General features: G+C 38.1%; 1 protein-coding gene across 4 annotated transcripts in view; it reads left to right on the top strand.

The window, feature by feature from the left end:
• COPG2 (COPI coat complex subunit gamma 2) overlaps positions 1-23,162 on the top strand; it is a 112,651-nt gene that overhangs the window by 32,947 nt on the left and 56,542 nt on the right. For all 4 annotated transcript variants that reach the window (XM_026511173.4, XM_048212810.2, XM_026511163.3 and 1 more), the window contains exons 10-12: positions 20,146-20,279; positions 20,829-20,896; positions 22,890-23,078. In XM_026511173.4, the coding sequence (XP_026366958.2) occupies positions 20,146-20,279; positions 20,829-20,896; positions 22,890-23,078 (391 nt within the window). The remainder of the gene's footprint in view (positions 1-20,145; positions 20,280-20,828; positions 20,897-22,889; positions 23,079-23,162) is intronic.

Below are 23,162 nucleotides of genomic sequence, written 5' to 3'. Positions count from 1 at the left end.
TTTTCTCCAAATCCTCACCAACACTTGTTGTTTCTCATGTTTTTGATTTTAGCCGTTCTGACAAGTGTGAGGTGGTAGCTCTTTGTGGCTTTGGGTTGCATTTCCCTGGTGATGAGTGATGTTGAGTATCTTTTCATGTGTCTATTGACCATCAGTATGTCTTCTTTGGAGAAATGTCTGTTCATGTCTTCTGCCCATTTTTAATTGGATTGTTTTCTGAGTGTTCTTTATGTATTTTGGGTACTAACCCTTAATCAGATATGTCATTTGCAAATAACTTCTCCCATTTAGTAGGTTGTCTGTTAGTTGATTGTTTCCTTTGCTGTGCAGAAGCCTTTCATTCTGATGATAATCCCTATGGTTTATTTTTGCTTTTGTTTCCCTTGCTTTAGGAGACATATCTAGAAAGATGTTGTTACAGCCAATGTCAGAGAAATTACTGCTTGTGCTCTTTTAGGTCTTTTTAATGCTTTCAGGTCTCACATTAAGGTCTTTAATCCATTTTGAGCTTATTTTTGTGTATGGTGAAAGAAACTGGTCCAGTTTCATTCTTTTGCATGTAGCTGTCCAGTTTTCCCAGCACCATTTGTTGAAGAGACTGTCTTTTTCCCATTGCATATTCTTGCCTCTTTTGTTGAAGATTAGTTGACCTTATATTTGTGGGTTTATTTCTGGGCTTTCTATCCTGTTCCATGAATCTATATCTGTTTTTGTGCCACTACCATACTGTTTAGATTGCTACAGCTTTGTGGTATAACTTGAAATCTAGAATTGTGATACCTCCAGCATTGTCTTGTTCTTTTTCAAGATTGCGTTGGCTATTTGGGGTCTTTTGTGGTTCTATACAAATTGTAGGATTATTCTAGTTCTGTAAAAAATGCTGTTGGTATTTTGATAGGGATTGCATTAAATCTGTAGATTGCTTTGAGTAGAATGGACATTTTAACAATATTTGTTCTTCCAATTCATGAGCATGGGATATCTTTCCATTTGTGTAGTCTTCAATTTCTTTCATCAGTGTTCTACAGTTTTCAGAGTACAGGTTTTTCACCTCCTCGGTTAAGTTTATCCCTAGGTATTTTATTATTTTCGGTGCAATTGTAAAAGGGATTGCTTTAATTCCTTTCTGTTTATTATTAGTGTATAGAAATGCAATGGATGTGTGTACATTGAATTTTTTCATCCTGTGACCTTACTGAATTTCTCAGTTCTAGTAGCTCTTTGGTGGAGTCTTTAGGGTTTTCTATATATAGTATATGCAAATAGTGAAAGTTTTACTTCCTTCCTAACTGGATTCCTTTTATTCCTTTTTCTCGTCTGATTGCTGTGGCTAGGACTTCCAGTAGTATGTTGAATAAAAGCGGTGAGAGTGGACATCCTTGTCTTGTTCCTGATCTTAGGGGAAAAGCTCTCAGTTTTTCACCATTGAGTATGTTAGCTGTGGGTTTTTCACATATGGCCTTCCTTCTGTTGCTGTATATTCCCTCTAAACCTACTTTGTTGAGGGTTTTTATCGTGAATGAATGTTGTACTTTGTCAGATGCTTTTTCTGCATCTATTGAAGTGATGCTATGGTTTTTATCCTTTTTATTATTGACGAGATGTATCACATTGATTGACTTGCAAATATTTAACCATCCTTGCATCCCAGGAATAAATCCCACTTGATTGTGGTGAAAGATTTTTTTTGATGGATTGTTGGATTTGATTTGCTAATTTTTTTAAGATTTATTCATTTATTTTATTTTATTTTATTTTATTTTTTAAAGATTTATTTATTTGACAGAGACAGCCAGCGAGAGAGGGAACACAGCAGGGGGAGTGGGAGAGGAAGAAGCAGGCTCCCAGCAGAGGAGCCTGATGTGGGGCTTGATCCCAGAACGCCGGGATCATGCCCTGAGCCGAAGGCAGACGCTAAACGACTGCACCACCCAGGCGCCCTATTCATTTATTTTAGAGAGCATAAGTGGGAGGGACAGAGGAAGAGGGAGGGAGAAACTCAAGCAGACTCCATGCTGAGCATGAAGCACTGCATGGGACTCGATCTCATGACCCTGAGATCACGACTTGAGCTGAAACCAAGAGTGGGATGCTTAACTGACTGCAGTCACCAGGTGCCCTGGTTTGCTGATATTTTGGTGAGGATTTTTCTATCTGTGTTCATCACAGATAATAGTACTTTTTTTATAGTGCCTCTCTCTGCTTTTGGTATGGGGGCAATACAGGCCTCATAGTTTTCCTGCCTCTTCTGTTTTTTTGCAATAGTTTGTGAGGAATGGATATTAACTCTTTAAATGTTTGGTAGAATTCACCTGTGAAGCCATCTGGTCCTGGACTTTTGTTTGGGAGTTTTTTAATTACGGATTCCACTTCATGTTCAAATTTTCTTTCTTTTTTTTTTTAAAAATAATTTATTATGTTAGTCACCATACAGTGTATCCTTAGTTTTTGATGTGGTGTTCCATGATTCATTATTTGCGTATAACACCCAGTGCACCATGCAATATGTGCCCTCCGTAATACCCGTTTCTTGATTCAGTTTTGGAAGGTTATGTTTCTAGAAACTTATCCTTTTCTTCTAGTTTGTCCTATTTGTTGGCATATAGTTTTTCATAATATTCTCTTGGCAATCCTTTGTATTTCTGTGGTGTTGGTTATTTCTCTTTCACTTACGATTTTTTTTTTTTTTTTTTTTGAGTCCTCTTTTTTGATGAGTCTGGTTAAGGGTTCATCAATTTTGTTGATCTTTTCAAAGAACCAGCTCTAGTTTCGTTGATCTCTCTTGGTTTCTATACCATTTAGTTCTGCTCTAATCTTTATTTCTTCCCTTCTGCTGGTTTTGGATCTTGTTTTTCTTTTTCTAGCTCTTTTAGGTGTCAGGTTAGGTTGTTTGAGATTTTTCTTGGTTCTTGAGGTAGGCCTGTATTGCTCTAAACTTCCCTCTTAGAACTTCTTTTTGCTGCATTCCAGGGATTTTGGACCGTTACGTTTTCATTTTCATTTGTTTCCATGTATTTTATTTCCTCTTTGATTTTTTTTTTTTTTTTTTTGTTGACCCATTCATTGTTTAGTTATTTAACCTCCATGTATTTGTGCTCATTCCAGATTTTTTTCTTGTGGTTGATTTCTAGTTACATAGCATTGTGGTCAGAAAAGATGCATGGAATGACTTCAATCTTTCTGAATTTGTTGAGACTTGTTTTGTGGCCTAATGTTATCTATTCTGGAGAATGTTTCATGTGCACTTAAAAAGAATGTGCATTCTGCTGTTTTAGGATGGAGTCCAAGACCAGATTTCTGCAAGTGGTCTGTGAACCCTCACAGGCAGTGTTCTTAAAGACCAGATTTCTAATAGCAGTCTGTTTAAGGCAATTTAGGCTTTTTTCATTATGCTCCCCCAAATTCTACCAGCCTCTACCCATTGCTTGCTTCCAGAGACAATTCCACAGTTTCAGGTTTTCTTATAGTAGCACCTTACTGTCAGTTACCAAATTCTGTATTTGTTTTTTATTGTTACCATACAGATGATCACATGTAATGGCTGTTACAACACTCGTTTATGATCTCGTGGTTGTGGAGGTTAGACATAAGTCTCATCGGCCAAAGTCAGAATGTTAGCAGGATGCTGATGCTTACTGGAGGCTTTGGGGAAGAATTCACGTTTAATCTTTATTTAGGTTGTTGGCCAAATTCATTTCTTTGTGGTTAAAGATTGGTAGGTCTCTATTTCCTTAATGGCTGTCAGCCAGGGGTTGGTCTGTGTCATGTAAGGTAACATATTCACAGGTTCCATGTAGGAAGGCCTGGACATCTGGGGGGGCCATTCTGCCTGACACACGGATGGTAACCGAAATGGATAATTTACTGGGTGGACTTAGCACCAGACTAGAGATGGCTAACAGAAGAGTGAAGGAGTTAGCAAATTTAAAGACAGCAATAGAAAGTAACCAATTTGTCGGGGCACCTGGGTGGCTCAGTCGTTAAGCATCTGCCTTTGGCTCAGGGCGTGATCCCGGCGTTATGGGATCGAGCCCCACATCCGGCTCCTCTGCTGGGAGCCTGTTTCTTCCTCTCCCACTTCCCCTGCTTGTGTTCCCTCTCTCGCTGGCTGTTTCTCTCTCTGTCAAATAAATAATAAAATCTTAAAAAAAAAATTTGAAGAACACAGAAAACAAAGAAGAATAAACAGCTTCAGAGAACCGTGGGATAATATCAACTGGTGTATCACTTGATATGTAATTGGAATTCCCGAGGAAGATGTGAGAGACTGGAGCAAAAAAGCTATATGAAGAAATAATGAACAGATTTCCCAATGTGCATTTATTCTAGCAGTGCAAGGTTCATTTAACAATCAAAAACCAACATATAACATTCCTCATTTAAAGAATAAAGGAGGAGAATAATCTCAATATCGTAATGGATGCAAAAAAAGGACTTGATAAAATTCAGTGACAATTTATGATTAGAAATCTCTTTTCAAAGCAAAGAATAGAAGGGAACATCATTATTTTAGTAAGGGTACCAAACAAATCTCCAGTAGACTCTGTACTTATTGGTAGACTATTAAGGATTTCCCCCTTGAGATTACAGATGAAACAAGGATGCCCACTAACCATATTTTTTTTAAGCAGTATTTTACTGGAAGTCATACTTGATGCAATAAGTCAAAAAAAAAAAAAAGGAAAGAGGACATAAAACCATCTTTGCTGACAACATGATTGTATATATAGAGAATGTAAAGTCTATGCATTAGCTATCAGAATTGATATGTGAATTTATCCAAAATTTTAATTCTATATTCCAGCAAATAATCAGTAAAATAAAATTTTGAGGGGCGCCTGGGTGGCTCAGTCAGTTGAGCATCCGCGTTCGGTTCAGGTCATGATCCCAGGGTCCTGGGATCGAGTCCCGTGCTGGGCTCCCTGCTCAGCAGGGAGCCTGCTCCTCTCCCTCTCTCTCTCTCTCTCTCTCTCTCTAATAAATAAAATCTTAAAAAAAAAAACTTCACCATAAAATATGGATAAAATTGTGAAATGATGGTACCATTTGTATTGAAATCAAATCTTTAGGAATAAATCTACCCAAAATTGTGTACATCTCTACACAAAATTATAAAATGTTATCAAGTATAACCTGAATGAATGGAGGGATCTATCCTATTCTTAGATTGGAATATTCAATACTATAAAGATGTCCCATCTTCTAATTTTGATCTGTGGATTCAGTGCACCCCCAAGCAGAATGTCAGTTAGCTTCTTTTAAATACCAAACAGAAATGCACGTGTTTGTGTGTCAAAAGACAAGCCAAGGATTCCTCTAGCACTGCTGTTCAGGTCAAATGGAAGGAATCCACATGTCCGACAATGTTAGTAGCAAAAAATAAATTGTGGTATATTCATACAGTCAAAAGTGTACAACAACAGAAATGAACGAAGTACTGTTAAATACGACCACATGGGTAAGTCTAAGTCCCGCACAGATACGTTCTGTATGGTTCTGTTTGAGTTAATTTCAGACTTCATAGGCACGACTAGTCTATAGCATTAACAGTTCATGTATATCTTTAGGGCAGAAGCACAGTGGAGCCTGGGAGGTGGCATGTGGGGGGTTCCTGTAGTGCTTGAAAGATTCCCTGTCTTTATCATTGTAGGTTTGTAAGAATTCGCTTAGGACTTAGTTATCTACTATTGTATAACAAATTACTGAAAAACTTAGCCAGATTAAAAGGACAAATACTTTCCCCCACATGGTTTTGGTAGGTCAGTGGTTTGGGAGTGTTCTTAGCTGGTTCCTGCTTGAGATCTTTCATGAGGTTGTAATCAAGACGTTGGTGGGTTGTGGTCATCGGAAGGCTTGAGGGAGGCTGGAGAATCTGCTTCCAAGGTCACTCACTCACATGACTGGTGCCTTGGTGCAGGCTGTTGGCAGGACACCTGAGTTCCTTGCCGTGTAGACCTCTCCATAGGGCTGTTCAGTGTCCTCCTAACATTGTGGAAGTCGCAGTCATTTTTATGACCTAGTCTTTCAAACCACATTTCAACATTTCTGCAATATTCTGTTGGATAAAAAGATCAACTCTATTCAGTGTGGCTGGGGACTAGAAAAGGGAATGAATACCAGAAACCAAGAATCACCGGGGGCATCTCCAAGTTTGGCTACTATATTAGTCTGCTACGGCCGTCACAACAAAATACCACAGACTCGTGGCTTAAACAACAGAAATTCATTTGCACACAGTTCTGGAAGCCAGAAAATCCAAGATTAGAGTGCTAGTAGGGTTGGTGTCTGGTGAGCACCTTCCTTTGCGTTGTACACACACACACACACACACACCACGTAGGGGGCAAGAGCAAGTGCTCTATCAGAGCAGGACTCTACCCTTATAACTTCATTTAACCTTCATTACTTCCTTAGAAGCCCCATCTCTAAATAGAGTCACACTGTGGGTTAGGGCTTGACTATGAATTTGGGGGAGTGAGGAGGACTCAGACATTTCATGTACTTTCTCTATTTTTATATATTCTAATACAAAGTTAATTTTTAAGTGGTTAATCAGTTCTCAGACATATAGAAAGTTAGGGTCTTTAGAGTGAACACGCGCGCGTGCGCAGCATGAAATGCAAAGGAGAATGTGGTGCAAAGATAGGTGAGCACGCTCCAACACTGAATTTTTTTTTTTTTAACAAGGATAAAGAGAGAATTCTGAAAATTATATGAAAACAAAGATACTTAACCTGTAGTTTTACTTCAGGCTTCTCTGTAGCATTGTATGCAAAGGAGCAACGGAGCAGCGTCTTCCTAGCGCTGTGAGAAAGTAACGGTCAACCTAGAAATTGCTGCTCTCCGGAACTATCATTCAGCAGCGAGGGTGAGAGCAAGGTATTTTTAAACATAAGGGTTTGCCATAAATAGTTTATCACTTTGTAAGAATTATTCATAGATTTATTCCAGCATGAACAAATACAAGCTCAGAAGGCAGCAGTGGGATTTAAGACGTAAGAGTGAACAATGGGTTAGTATAAGCATTAGTAATTATAAATAGATATTTTAACTTTTTAAAATTTAATAAAAAGCTCAAAGATTCCAGAAGACAGCAACATGATAAATAATGGTGTAGAAGGTGGTATTAGACGGAAGTAAAAGCATGCTAAGATTTTGGTTTAGTTTTGTTTCCTTTTGGTCTTTTTGGGAAGAAGATGTTAATTATTATCTTTTTATATTTATTTAATTAGTCTCTACCCCCAACATTGGGCTTGAACTCATGATCCCGAGATGGAGAGTCACATGCTCTCCCGACTGAGCAGCCAGGTGCCCCGAGATGTTATTTATATTCAACTTTGTCAGAAAAATATAGGGGTTAGTAACTAAGAATATAAGTGGAATGTCAAGCTTTAAAAATGTTGAAATAAAAATGGAAGAAAGAGAACTTGACCAAAGTTTGGTGGAAAACAATGGAGTAGATAAATAGAAAACAAATCAGGCGGGATTCAGTGTAAATATATTAGTTATCTCTTGCCGGGTGACAAATTAGCACCAAACTTAGCAGCTTATCCCAGACATCATCTCACATTTTCTGTGGTCAGGAATCTGGAAGTGGCTTAGCTTCTGGTTTTGGTCCAGGGTCCTTTGTGAAGTTGCATTCAGGCTGTCAGCCAGAGCGGGAGTCGTCTGGATCTGGAGGACCCGCTTCCAGTGTCCTTGTCGTAGTTGCTGACAAGCCTGTTTCTCCCTGGCTGTTGGCCAGCTTCTTCAGTTTCTTACTTTGGCAGCCTCTCCGAAGGCTGCTTGAATGTCCTCACAGCATGGCAGCGGCTCTTCCCAAAGCAAGTGAGCTGAAGGAGAGAGGCCCGGATGGAAAGCTGGAGCGCTTTATAACCCAACTAATCTCGACAGTGATCTGCCATTACCGCTCAGGTATTCCCTTGGTTCCAGAGACAAGCCTAGTGTGTGGGAGGGACCACACGGGGATGTGGATTTCCCAAAGTGCAGATTTGGGGGGACCATCATAGAGGTTGCCGAGCAAACAAAAATATTTCTATTATAATAAATGTAAGTGGGTTTACTTACATTATTAAAGGATTACTTAGGAAAAGTGTCAGGTCAGGGGGCGCCTGGGTGGCTCAGTCGGTTAACTGTCTGACTTCAGCTCAAATCATGACGTCTGTCCTGGGATTGAGCCCCATGTTGGGCTCCCCACTCGGCGGGGAGTCTGCTGCTCCCCGTCCCGCCCCCTTCTCCCCCGCTCTCCCCCGCCATGTGCGCTCTCTCTCTCAAATAAATACTTTCTTTAAAGATTTTATTTATTTATCAGGTCAGGTAAACTAAGAGACCTATTATATAGCCTTTTATGAAAGACACTTCTAAACAAAGTGACAAGGAAAAGTTTAAAATGTATCAAAAATACATACTCGATATATACTCACGCTATATATACGAATTGCTGTAATACGGGCCAGAATACAAGGAGTCAGGATTTAGAGCATTAAAAATGACAAAGTGGGACTTTGTATTTTGACAAAGGTAACGGTCTAAAAAACAATATCGTGGGAATGAACTTGTATAAACAGTTGACCCTTGAACAGCGCAGGTTTGAACTGCGCGGTGCACTTAGACATGGATAGATCTAGCACAGTACCGTAAATGTGTTTTCCTTCTGATGTTCTTAGCATTTTCTTTTCTCTGACTTGCTTTGGTGTAAGAATACAATATGCAATGCATATGACATGCGAAGTATGTGTTAACTATGATGTTGGTAAGACTTTCAGTTAATAGTAGCCTATTTGTAGTTAAGTTCGAGTCAAAAGTTGTCCATGAAGTCTTGACAGCTTAGTGGTTTGGTGCCCCCATCCCTGCACTGCTCAAGGACGGTTAAATATTAACTGTACTTAGTAACATTGCTTCAAAATATGTACAGCAACATCTTAAATATAAGCAATTAAAGGTTTTGGAGACTACAACCCCTCATCTCAGAAACTGACACATCACTTATAAAAGTAGAAGACTGTAGTCAATCTGTATATCATTGATAATTGACCTCATTTAGAACCCTAGATCCAAGAGAGAATATACAATATTCTTTCAAATTTTTAAGTTAAAAAACATAGTATACTTATAGGGAGATGCATAAGACTTAAAGTTGTATGTACATTGTATCGGATTGCTGTGGAACACGCATAGAGTGACCATATGCCAGGGGGTAGTACGGTTCTGGTATCCTAGAAATGCTTTATGTATCCTTCTTGGTCATGCGTACCCCCAGAAGAAGTCACTATTCTGATTTTTATGGTAGTAATTTCTTTGCTTTTCTTTAGATTTTTACCCCCTGTGTATGCATCCATAAACAGTAAGGTCTAGTTTTGTCTCGTTTTGAACATTACGTCAATAGAGTCATGCTGTGTTTTGTATCTTGTTTTTTTTTCAGCGTAAGATTCACCCTTGGTTTTGCTGAAGCTCTAGTTCATTTTAATTGTATATTTCCTTGATTGAAATCTTCCAGGTTCATTTATATTCATTCTTCTGTTGGGCATTTGGGTTGTTTTCTGTTTTGAGCACTTACTAATGAAACAGCTACAAATAGCATTCCTGTGCTTACACCGTGCTACCTTATTACCATAGCTCTCTCTCTTTGTATGGAAGCATTTATTACCATAGATGTCTCCAGGAAGGGAATTGGTAGATCACTGTTAGATTATTTTTCAAAGTGATTATACCAATTTACATTCCAGCCAGCAGGCTGAGATTCCCTGAGGCCAAGATTTGATGTCAAATTTAAAAATTTTTACTAATCAGAAGGGGTGTATTAGATTTTCTTTATTGAGCTGTAACTCCCATACCATACAATTCACCTTTTTAGCGTGTATATTCACTGGTGCTTAGTATATTCACAAAGTTGTGTAACCACCACCACTAATTCCAGAATATTTTTATCATCCCCAAAAGAAGCCCCCAACCCATTAACAGTCACTCCCTATTCTCCCCTCCTCTCAGCCCCTGGAAAACATTAATCTGCTTCCTGCGTATTCTGGACATTTCATATAAATGGGATCATACAATATGTGGTCTTTTGTTTCTGGTTTCTTTCACTTATAGTAATGTTTTCAGGGTTCATCTATATCATAGAAGTATTAGTACTTTATTCCTTTTATGGCTGAACAATATTCCATTGGGTAGCTCTCATATATTTTATTTATCCATTTTTCTGTTGATGGACATTTGGGTTGTTTCCACTTTTTAGCTGTAATGAATAATGCCACTGTGAACAGTCGTGCATAATTTTTTATGTGAGTATGTTTTCCATTCTCTTGGGTATAGACCTAGGAGTAGAATTGCTGGGTCATAATGTAACTCTGTGTTTAACTTTTCTGAGAAACTGCCAAACTGTTTTCCAAAATGGGTGCATCATTTTACATTTTTGCCTGCAGTGCACGAGGGTTCCAATTTCTCCGCATCCTCACCAACACTCCTTATTGTCTTTTAAAGATTTACTTATTTATTTTTTAGAGAGAGAGAAAGCCTGTGGGGGCAGGGAGAGGGAGAGAGAGTCTCAGTCAGACTGCGTGGAGCCCAACTCAGGGCCCAATGCTACGACCCTGCGATCACAAGCTGAGCTGAAACCTCCAGTCAGCGACTGCACCGCCGAGGCGCCCGTCTTTTTTTAGTATCTATCTCGTAGTGTGTGATACGGTATCTCATTGTGTGGGTTTTTTTCCCCCATTGAAAAAAAATTTTTTGTTTTTTAGAGATTTTATTCATTAATTTGACAGAGAGCACAAGTGGGGAGCAGCAGGCAGAGGCAGAGGGAGAAGCAGACTCCCCACTGAACAGGGAGCCTGATGCAGGGCTCGATCCTAGGACCCTGGGATCATGACTTGAGCCAAAGGCAGATGCTTAAATGGGTGATGAACCAACCCATTGAAAAAAACTGGTTGACTGCGCCCCTCCCATTGAAAAAATTTTATTGACAAAAAATTGTACAAATTAGCTCTTAGTTTGATAACCACAAAGGCTGCATTTCCCTAATGACTAATAATGTTGAGTATCTTTTCATGTGTTTATTGGGCATTTGTAGATCTTTTAAGATTTTATTTATTTAAGAGAGAAAGTACGCACGTGAGAGAGAGCAGAAGCAGGGGAGAGGGCAGAGGGAGAGGGAGCCTGACATGGGGCTTGATCCCAGGACCCTGGAATCATGACCTGAGCCGAAGGCAGACGCTTAACAGACTGAGCCACCCAGATGTCCCCATTTGTAGATCTTCTTTGGAGAAAGGTCTATTCAGATCCTTTTCTCATTTAAAAAACTGGGTTATTTGTCTTTTATTGAGTTGTAATTGTTGTAACATATACTTTGGATACTAGACCTTTATTAGGTACTTAATTTGCAAACATTTCCTCCCATTCTGTGGGTTGTGTTTTTAGTTTCCCGGTTGTGTCCTTTGAAGTACAGAAGTTTTAAATTTTTTTTTTTTAAAGATTTTATTTATTTATTCGACAGAGATAGAGACAGCCAGCGAGAGAGGGAACACAAGCAGGGGGAGTGGGAGAGGAAGAAGCAGGCTCACAGCAGAGGAGCCTGATGTGGGGCTCGATCCCATAACGCCAGGATCACGCCCTGAGCCGAAGGCAGACGCTTAACCGCTGTGCCACCCAGGTGCCCCAGAAGTTTTAAATTTTGATGGAAGTCCAGATTATCTAGGTTTTGTTTGGTTTTTGTGTGTGTGTGTGTGTGTGTTTGTTTTTGTTTTTGGTTGTTTGTGCATATGGTTTATACTAAGGAAACCATGGTCTAATCCAGGGTCACGAAGATTTACACCTATGCTTTCTTCCAAGAGTTTTATAATTTTCTCTTTTACATTTGGGTCTTTGATACATTTTGAAGTATTTTGTGTATAGTGTGAGATAGGGGTCCCATCTCATTCTTTCGCATGTGGAGATCGGGTTGAGATAGGAGTTTGCAGCTGTCTCAGCGCTATTTGGTGAAAGATTATTTTTCCGTTGCCTTATCTCCGCATCCTTGTCAAGTCATTGTGGTTTTAATTTGTAATTTCCTAATTACTAATGAGTTTGGGAACGTTTTCTACGTTTATTAACCATTTGAATATCTTTTCTATTGAAATACCCGGTTTTTAATTGGGTTATCTGCCTTACTCTTACTGATTTCAAGGAGTTGTTTTTTTTTTTTAAAAGATTTTATTCATTTATTTGACAGAGAGAGCCAGCGAGAGAGGGAACACAAGCAGGGGGAGTGGGAGAGGAAGAAGCAGGCTCATAGCGGAGGAGCCTGATGTGGGGCTCGATCCCATAACACCGGGATCACGCCCTGAGCCGAAGGCAGACGCTTAACCGCTGTGCCACCCAGGCGCCCCTCAAGGAGTTCTTTTTTGGTTGTGTATGTCGCAAATAGCTTTTCCCACTCAAGTTTGTTCTCTTTCTTGGTGTCTTGACGAACAGAACTTCTTTAATGTAGTCAAATTTATCAATCTTTGATTTTTGGAATAATGTTTTTGGTGTCTTGCTCAAGACATCTTCTAGTCCAAGTTCTTAACATCTTCTGTGCTATTTTTTTTTTTATAAACATCATAGTTTTAACTTGTGTTTTAGGTCTATAATCTACTTGGAATTGTTTTTTGGATGGTATGAGGTAGTGATTTAATTTCTTTTTCTCCTCCTTATGGATATCAACTAGTCCTACTGCCGTTTGTTGAAATATGTGTTCATACCCACTGCTCTGCAGTGTCAGCTTTGTCATAAACCAGGTATCCCTGTACTCACTGCTCTATTTCCGGGCTCCTGGGCTCCAGGAGCTGCATTTCTGTTTCTGCACCAACAACACATTCTTTATCATCATAGCTTTATAATAGCGTAGATATGCGGCCGAACAGATCCTCCCCTGTTCTGCCAGAGGTTTCCCCGCTCTTGTTTCGCATCCTTATTTTTTGTGCATACCTGTGTAATTTTGTTAGGAATTGTTTAGCCTTGCCCTCAGTCAAATTTGCCTCTTCCTGGGATACTCCCACTAAGACCATTAATAACAAGCGAGGAGTTCTAATGTGGGCAATGATATCCTCCAGGTTTTACATTCATTGGGATTTTAGGGCTCTTTCTCACAGGTAGGTAGTGAGACCAGCCATCCCAATGACTGGTCATAATGACAAAATGGGTCTTTGACCTCCTTCCCTTTGATTTAGTTCCAGAAAGCCACAGTAGAAACCTGATGATGCCCACCTTGCTGTAACAGTTCTTACACAAATAAGCACAGATGTCCGAGAAAAACTCACACATAGCCTACTGGAGTAGCATTCATTGGAGAGGAACCCATGGAGACCGAAACCGTGTCCGATGCACTGGGTGACCCATTGTTCATTCATTCCAGTTCAGTGTACGGAGGTCTATCAGGGCAGTTCTTACACCCTGAGAGAGATTATGACCCTTGGGCTTTGTGGCTTTTAAACTGCTGTAAGTACAGAAGCAGCAACCACTCACTCCTGTGATCAGGGTGGGATGCAGAAGTAATTTGGTATGATAGACATGACATCTGATGCCATAGGGGAAAAAATCGTAAGAGACAACCACGAACAATTATATGACACCAAATAGAACCTATTTTGACAGCATAGTTTTTTAGGGGAAGCAGCCCTTCCCTGGCATAATCAGGGTCTGGGATCCAAATCTCGCAGCTCTATGATGTGGCATGTTAGTAGCAGGAATCTTCCTCTCTCATGGTTGGGGAAGTACCAGCCCCTCGCTTGGCATCATGGGATGGAGCTCCAGTCCAGGTTTTGTGGTTGAACCAGAATTGATTGCCGGACACATTGGGCTGAGTCCAGTTGTCATGGAGGTTCATAGGAACTTCTTTTTTGGGTGGGCCAACAGATCAGTTTTGGATGAAATGACACCCCTCACTTGTTAATTCTCAGGATTTCTCTGGCAATTCTTTTTTATTTTGTATGTATATTAACATAGATGGCATTTAAAAAGCTTACACTTTTTCACTATAAACTTCCCTCTTGTACTGCTTTTATTGCATGTTTTTGTTCGTCTCATGGTATTTTCTAGTTTTCCTTCTTTAACTGCTTTAAGTACTTCTTTGACCCGTTAGTTGTTCAGGAGTGTGTTGTTTACTTTCTACATATTTGTGAATGTTCCAGTTTTCCTTTTGTTATTGACGTCTAGTTTCATTTCATTGTGGTTAGAAGAGATACTTGGTATGATTTGAATCTTCTTAAATTTGTTAAGACTTGTTTTGTGACCTAACATGTAATCTATCCTGGAGAATATTCTGTGTGCATCTGGGAAGAAAGTGTATTCTACTGCTATTGGGTGGAATGTTCTGTATATGTCTGTTAAGTCCATTTGGTCTATAATGTTATTTCAGTCCACTGATTTTCTATCTGGATGTTGTATCCATTACTGAAAATAGGGTCTTGAAGTGTTTTACTATTATCGTATTGCTGTCTGTTTTCCCTTCAGATATGTCAGTGTTTGCTTTATATATTTAGGTTTTTGAAAATTGTTTTGACTATTCTAGGTCCTTCGCATTTCTATATAAATTTTAGGATCTGCTTTGAATTTCTACAACAAAAGCCTGCCAGCATTTCGATAGGGATTACACTGAATAGAACAATAGATCTACTTTGAATGAGTCAATTTGGGAGAATAGCCATCTTGCTATTGAGTCTTCCAGTCCATGAACAGAGACTGTTTCTGTATTTAGATTTCTCAACAGTGTTTTATAGTTTTCATTGTCAGTCTTGCATTCTCGTATTAAATGTATTTCTAAGTATTTTATTCTTTCTGATGTTATTATGAATGGAATTCTTTTATTAATTTCATTTTGGATTATATTGTTGCCAAGATATAGAAATACAGTTGATTTTTGCAGGTTGACCTTATATCCTGTAACCTTGCTATGGTCATTTATTAGTTCTCTCTCTCTCTTTCTCTCTCTCTCTCTCTCTGTGTGTGTGTGTGTGTGTGTGTGTGTGTGTGTGAGAGAGAGAGAGAGAGAGATTCCCTGGGATTTTCTACGTTCAGGATCATGTCATCTGTGAACAAAGACAGTTTTATTTCTTCCTTTCCAAACCGATGTCTTTCTTTTTTTGCCTAACTTTACTGTCTTGAACTATCACTAAAATGTTGAGAAGTGGTGATGAAAGTAGACATCGTCGCCTTGTCCCTAATCATAAAGGGAAAGCATTAAGCATGATGTGCGTTTTTTGAAAGTGCCTTTTATTAGGCTGAGGACATTTCCTTTAGTCTCTAGTTTTTTGAAAATATTTATCATGAATGGGTGTTAGATTTTGTCAGTTGCTTTTCTGCATCTATTAAGATATTGTGGTTTCTGTCCTTTATATTATTAATTTTGTATATAACATGCATTGATTTTCTGATGTTAAACCAATTTTGCATTCCTGGGATAAATGCTACTTGGTTATTGTGAATTGTTGTGAATATTGATTATTCTTTTATATATTGCTGGATGCAGTTTGCTAATTTTTGTTAAGGAGTTTTGTGTCTATTTTAGGGATAGTGGACTATAGTTTTCTTGTGAAAATTTGTCAGGCTTTGTTCTGAGTAGTGCTGGCATCACAGTATTAGTTGGGAAGTAGTGTACCCTCCTCATTTATTTCCTGGAAGAGTTTCTGAAGAATTGGTATTATTTCTTTAAATATTTGATAGAATTAACCAATGAAGCCATCGGGACCTGTGCTTTTCTTTGAGGGAAGATTTTAAATAACTCATAAGCTTGTTTAGATTATGTATTTCTTCATGAGTCAGTTTTGGTAATTTGGTATTTCTTGGGACAAATCCCTAGAAATGACATATAGTTGTTGATAATATTCCCTTATAATCATTTAAATTTCTTTAGGGTCAGGAATGTCGTTCCTTTCTTCATTCCAGATTTTAATATTTTCTGTACCCCCCCCCTTTTTTATTAGTTTAGCCAAAGATTTGTCAATTTTGTTGATCTTTTAGAGAACTAACTTTGGGTTTCATTGATTTTCTTTTTTTATTATTTTTCTGCATTCTAGTCTATTGATCTCTGCTCTGGTCTTATTTCCTTTCTTTTGCTTGCTGTAGGCTTGATTCACTCTTCCTTTTCTAATTTCTTAATTGTAGAAGCCTAGGTTATCGATTTGGGACTTTTCTTCCCTGGTGTCTGTGTTTCAAGCTATGCATTTCCTTCCTACATCGCTTTAGTACATCTCATACATTTTGACGTGTCTTTGTTTTCATTCAGTTTAAAATAGTTTCCCATTTTCCATTTGATTTATTCTTTTTTTTTGTTTTTAAGATTTTATTTATTTATTTGAGAGAGAGAGTGAGAGCAGGAGAGGAGGGGGGGTCAGAGGGAGAAGCAGACTCCCTCATGAGCAGGGAGCCTGATGCGGGACTCGATCCTGGGACTCCAGGATCATGACCTGAGCTGAAGGCAGATGCTTAAGCAACTGAGCCACCCAGGTGTCCCCATTTGGTTTATTCTTGATACACAGGTCACTTAGAGAATGTTGTTTAATTTCCAAATATTTGGGGATTTTTTTTTTTAATTTTCTGTTCTGTAATTTAATTCAGTTGTGGTTGGGAAACATGTTTTGATTTCTGTCCTTTTAAATGTATTGACATTTGTTTCATGACTGGCACTTAATATATCCTTAAGAACTGCCCATATGCATTTGAAAAGAATGTATTTTACAGTCATTGGGTTGAACATTCTAGGTTAAGTTCGGTGATCATGTTCAAGTCTTCTATATCCTTGATGATTCTGTCTGGTTCTACTGATTATTGGGTTAGGTGCGGACCTTCCCAGCTATTATGGTTACATGATCTATTTCTGCTTTCATTTTGTGAGGTTTTGCTATTTTGAGGCTTTGTTATCAAGTGTGTATGTGTTTATCGTTGTTATATCATCCTGATGTGTTAACTCTTTTCTCATTACGAAATGTCTCTTTTTGTCTCTTATAATATTTTTGTCTTATATTCTACTTGTCTGGTATTAATATAGCCAGTCCTGATCTCTAATGGTTACTGTTTGCATGGCCTATCTTTTCCCATCTTTTTACTTTAACCCTGTTTGTATTTTTGAATCTGATGTGTGTCTCTTGTAGACAGCATATAAGTGGATCTTACTTTTTTATTCTGTCTGGCAATCTCTGTTTTTTGGTTGGGGTAATTAGACTATTTGCATTTAATATAATTATTGGTATAGTTGGATCTACTTTTGCCATCATGCTGTGTGTTCTGTATGCCTCCTGCCATTTGGGTGTGTGTGCGTGTGTGTCTTGTCCTCTTTGCCTTGTTTTAAGTATTTTCAGTGTATCATTTTTTTTCTGTCAGTCTTTTCACTTTTTTCTTAGTTTTACTCTAGGGATTAGCATATGCATCTTACTTTACCACAGTCTACCTCAGATTAATACTAATTTAATTTTAGTCAAATATAGAATCTTTTCTACAATACAGTCATTCTCACTGGTCTCCTATTTGCTATAATTGTCATGTGTATGATGTGATGTGTATGTGTTATAAATCAAATATAGAGTAGATCCATGAACAACGGGGCTGGGGGAGCCAACCTCCCGGGTAGTTGAAAATCTGCATGTAATTTTTGACTCCTCCAGAACTTAACTGCTAATAGCCTACCATTGACCAGAAGCCTTACTGTTACAATAAACAACACGTATTTTGTGTTATATGTATTATATGCTGTATTCTTACAAAAAAATGGGCTAGAGAAAAGAAACTTACTAAGGAAATTGTAAGAGAAAATACCTTTGCAGTACTCTGTTATAAAAAGTCTGCATATAAATTGACCCATGTGGGTCAAACCTGTTGTGTAAGGGTCAGCTGTAGTGTTATAATTATTGCTTTATAACATTTTATGTCCTTTAAAGTAGTTGAGAGAAATGAAAAAAAAAATTATCTATGGACTATCAGCTCACATATTTATCATTTCCAGTGCTCTTTATTTCTCCTTGATTATTCACATCACTGTTTAATGTAAATCTTTAAGTCTAAAGACTTCCTTTAGTATTTTTTGTAAATCTGTCAGCCGTGCATTCTCTGTGTCATTGCTTCTCTGGTAATGTCTTTTTTAGCCTTCGTTTTTTTTTTTTGTTTGTTTTTTGGGTTTTTTTTGGAGGATAGTTTTGCTGGATATAGAATTCTTTATATTTCAGCACTTTGACTATGGCATTCTACTGCCCTACCTCTTCCATTGTTCAGGTAGAAAGCTAGCCATTGATCGTACTAATGCTCCCCTGTAAAACATGAGTAGTTTTTACCCTGCTGCTGTCAAATCTTCTCTTTGTCTTATGCTTTCGGCGGATTGGCTATGATGTGTCTCTGTGTGGATCTTTTTCTGTTTATCCTTTGTGGGATTTTTTTGAGCTACTCAAGTGCATGGATTAATAGTTTCATCAAATTTGGGCAATTTTTTTCATTATTTCTTCATATAGTCCTTTGCCCCTTTGTCTCTTTTCCTTCTGGGATTCCTGTTATGCAAATGTTCATACCCTTGGTCATATTCCATAGGTCTCCAAGGCTCTGTTCTTTTGTTTCATTCTTTTTTCTTTGTTTTTCTCAGCTGGATTATCTCAGTTTACCTACCTTCAGGTTTACTGATTTTTTTTTCTACTGCCAGTGCAGACCAGCTGCTGGATTGCAGATTTGAATTATTCATTCATTATTGCACTTTACAAATCCAGACTTTTTAGTTGGTTTCTTTAAAAACAATAACACAATAAATAAACCAAAACTCATTTCTCTTTATTGCTATTCTCTCTTTGGTGAGGTATGATCGTCATGTCTTTAATTCTGTTTAATTCTTTAGACATGGTTTCCTTTATTTCTTTGAACATGTTTATATTCGTTGACAAAGGCTTTGCCTGGTAAATCCAACACCAAATCTAATACCTGGGCTTCCCCAAGAATAACTGCTGTGGACCGCATACTTTACTCTTTCTTTACACGTGTCATAACTTTTTGTCCAAAACTGGGTATTTTAAGTATTGTGGTAACTCTAGTAATCACATTTCCCTCTTCCTCATCCTCAGAAGTTGTTATTGTTGCTGCTTGTTGTTGTTGTTTGTTTAGTGACTTTCCTGGACGATTTCTGCAGTCTCACTCTTTGTCATGTGGAGTCACTGAAGCCTCTGCTTCAGTGACTGAGCTAATCAAAGCTCAGTCATCAGCTGATGATTTGACAGATTTTCTGAAACGATCTAAGCCATTAGGTCTCCCAGCTCTTCTTCTAATGGGCGCTTTGTGTGTCAGGACCTGCCTTCCATGCTCTGGCAGTTTACAGCTCTGCCTTAGCCTTCACTTCCTACATACACAGAACCTCGGAGTCAAGCATGGGTGAGAGCTTAGGGCTTGTCTTGTCTTTCCTGGGTATTTGCATGACCTTCTACATGTGCATGGCCTTCTGGATCCCCAGGAATATGTCAAAAATTGCCAGAATCTCCTGTGGCAATCTTGTTTCTCAGATTTTCCTTTTAAGTTTTTTGGCCAGCCTATTGTTTGCCCGGGGGGAAATCGCTGCTCCTGGCGACCGCAGCGATAAACAGTTGCCACTGATTTTTTTGGGACAAATTTGCTGAGGATAGGGCTTTCCTCACTGTTTGAGCTCTGAGTCAGATGAAATTAAGATTAGGTCCATGAATGGGGCTTTTCTAGGGAGCACCAGTCACATCAAATAGTGACAGTTCCCTGGGGACAGGGCTTTTGAGGGAGCTCCAAACCCATCTGCGTCCTCCAGTGGCTGCTAGGCTGCTGGCTTTCATAGCTACTGCAGTTCTGAGGCTGCTGATTTCCAAGCTACCATAAAACTGGGAAGAGGGAAGAGGGAATAGAAATAGAGCAAGTGAAAACACCAGGAGGCTTTGTTTGCTGTTGTTAGGAAGATTCAGGTGTTTTTCTTGAATAAATGTTTGAAGGATTGTTGCAAGCCTTTGGCTAATTTCTAGAGTGCTGAAAAAGTTAATTTTGAAAATTTATGCCAGTGTTCTCATTACTTTTATGGAGGAATGGATTTTCAGAAGCCCTTCATCCATAATTCCAAAAGTGCTTCTTGGTCTGCCTGTGTTTTGAACTATGCATATTACACCTGTTCTTTTTGCTATCTGATGATGCCCTATGTATATTTATTACCAGCCATGAAAGTCCACTCTTTGATTTCATTGAGAGCTGTTTGCGAAACAAACATGAAATGGTAATTTACGAAGCTGCGTCAGCTATCATCCATCTTCCTAACTGTACCGCAAGGGAGTTGGCACCTGCCGTTTCAGGTTAGTTGTGTATTTGATAACCGGATTTTGTTTATATTCGTATGTTTTTGTTTTAAGTTCCATAGTTCTGCAGGATAGGTAGTAAGAATGATTTTTGAACCTTAGCTCTATTATATATACCTTTGCGTTCTGATATGCAGGTGATTTATTTTTGTTTTTCTTTACTTAATTACCTTTTTCTGAAGTTACCATTTCCCTATATAAAACATTAAAAATTTTTGCTTAGAAGACAAGTAACTTTCATGCCTTCAGTTCCCTTTCATGTTTAAAAGGTCCATTTGCTCTTATAACTATAAATATTGCTACCGCAAATTCAGATATTAATGGGTATATTAATTCTTACGGAAAAATAAACTTTCCTATATTTAAACGTTTTATAGTTCAACAAAAAGTGCTTTTGCTGTTTTTAATGATACATTTCTCGTGAAGTTTTGATGCTGTGATCTAATCTCATGCAGTTTTTGAATACAATACTTCATATACTATATTTTCAGATATATGCAATATGATGAAATGAGCTATATTCACAACAATCTTTTTTCTTTCTAGTTCTTCAACTTTTCTGTAGTTCTCCTAAGCCAGCGTTGAGATATGCAGCTGTAAGGACCTTGAACAAGGTAGGTGTCCCTTAGTCAACTATTGACATATCAGTGTTGGACTGAGAATCATTACATGTGAAGCATTTGGCTTTCTCCCCAAAGTTAGTAGATAGGATTTATGGGCTTCACTTCTATAGCACCCTCCTTGTCTTTGTGGCCTTAGGTGTGGCCATTTTTACTATTCAATTAAAGATTATAATTCATTTTTGCCTTCTGAGCACTTTATAGCTGAGAACCACATTGTCCAATATGATGGCCATTAGCCATGAGTGGCCCTTTCCATTTAAATTAAGTAAAATTATATCTAAAAATTCAGCTCCTCAGTCACTCTAGTCACACTTCATGTGCTCAGTAATCATGTGGTTAGTGACTCTTATATTGGACAGTGCAAAAATATAGAACATTTCTATCACCGTAGAAAGTTCTCTTGGACAGTGCTGGTACAACACAATGTGAGTCACGTGTATAATTTTAAATTTTATAGTAACATTAAAATTTTTTAAGATGACATTAATTTTAAATAATTTATTTACCTTAATATATATAAAATGTATCAACATGGAATTGGTGTAAAATTATTAAAGATCTATTTTGCCTTTATTTTTTCACACTAAGTCTTTGACATCCTGTGTTTATGTTTAGAGCATATCTTAATTTGGACTAACCACATTTCAAGCGCTTACTAGTCACATTTGATTATTGGCTACCATATTAGACACCATAGGTTTAGAGGATACAATAGAAACATAGAGTAAATTAAATAACCATAAACATTTGAAATGAAAGTGGTTTTTTTTTTGTTTTGTTTTTTTTGAAGATTTTATTGAGTGAGAGAGAAAGAGAGATCACGAGCAGGAGGGAGGGGTAGAGGGAGAGGCAGACTCCCCACTGAGCAGGAAGCCTGACACGGAACTCGATCCCAGGACCCTGGGATCATGACCTGAGTCGAAGGAGACGCTTAACCAACTGAGCCACCCAGGCACCCTTGAAATGAACGTTTAATGTAGTGGAAGACTTGTCGTAAGGCAGTATATGCTCTATTATAAATTAATTGTATGAACAACTAGAGGCGAGAGAAGTCATGGAAAAACCTTTACAGAATAACAATTTGAATTGTATTTTTAAGAAGTGATACAGGTCCACATTCCTTTATCTATAATCTTGGGGCCAGATGTGTCTCAAATTCAGTATTTTATGAATTTTAGGAAGGCAATATGGTACTCTTATATAATATACTAACCCCATTGAGCCTAGAGCAGTACCCTACCATTAGACACATTAATATTTCTTTTTTTTAAGACATATTAATATTTCTGTGCTATACATGTGACTATCCTCACTAAGTGGAATAAAGTAATATTTAACTCATTTTACATTAGTTTGGGTCAGATTTTCCTGTTACATTAATTTTGATGCCAATAGTTTGCTGAGTTTTCAAATTTTTTAAATTGTGGGTAAAGGTTTCTATAATATTGATGGAGAGGTAAACACTTTTGACAAAAGTAAAGAAGCAGGAGAATGACAGGCATGTTTTCGTGAGTGTGAGCAATCCAGTTTAGCTAGAGTTTGCTTAAATACAGAAATGTTTTCTAAGTAATAAGATATTAACAGTCTTTGAGCAGTGTTTACCATGGTGGGGACTCTTCTCCGAGACCCTGACATCTAGTGGAATAGATATCCATGGACACATATACTATAAAGAGAAATAGGCCGACTATAATAAAACAGCCTGTGACACTGCTCTAAAGATTATAGAAACCTAGGAAGAGAAGGTGCTATGTTATACTATGACTCTGGCAGTTAATTGTGTATCAAATGATATATCATACCTTATTAATTGAAATGTTCTTCTAAAACAATTACTTTTGACCTATATTGTCCCATTTAGATTTTTAAAAGCCGCTTACCTTAATTAAAATTTCTGTTTTCCTCTTTCTTTTTTTTTTTTTTTTAAGTTCTGGTCTTTATCAGTAGCAGTTTGCTTAATTTCTTTTTCTTGCCCTTCCACAAGGTGGCAATGAAGCACCCCTCTGCTGTTACTGCCTGCAATCTGGACTTAGAAAACCTGATCACAGACTCAAACAGAAGCATTGCTACCCTGGCCATTACTACACTCCTCAAAACAGGGAGTGAGAGCAGTGTGGACAGGCTCATGAAGCAGATATCTTCTTTTGTGTCTGAAATCTCAGATGAGTTCAAGGTAAAAGTGTAAATATTTTCTTGTTTCTCCCAATCTCTGGCTTGCCTGTTTCTTCTCTTAACAGTGTCTTTAGATGAGCAAAAG

The sequence above is a fragment of the Ursus arctos genome, unplaced genomic scaffold (genome assembly GCF_023065955.2).
Source record: "Ursus arctos isolate Adak ecotype North America unplaced genomic scaffold, UrsArc2.0 scaffold_3, whole genome shotgun sequence".
NCBI lineage: Eukaryota > Metazoa > Chordata > Mammalia > Carnivora > Ursidae > Ursus > Ursus arctos.
This window is presented reverse-complemented; position numbering and strand designations above follow the sequence as displayed.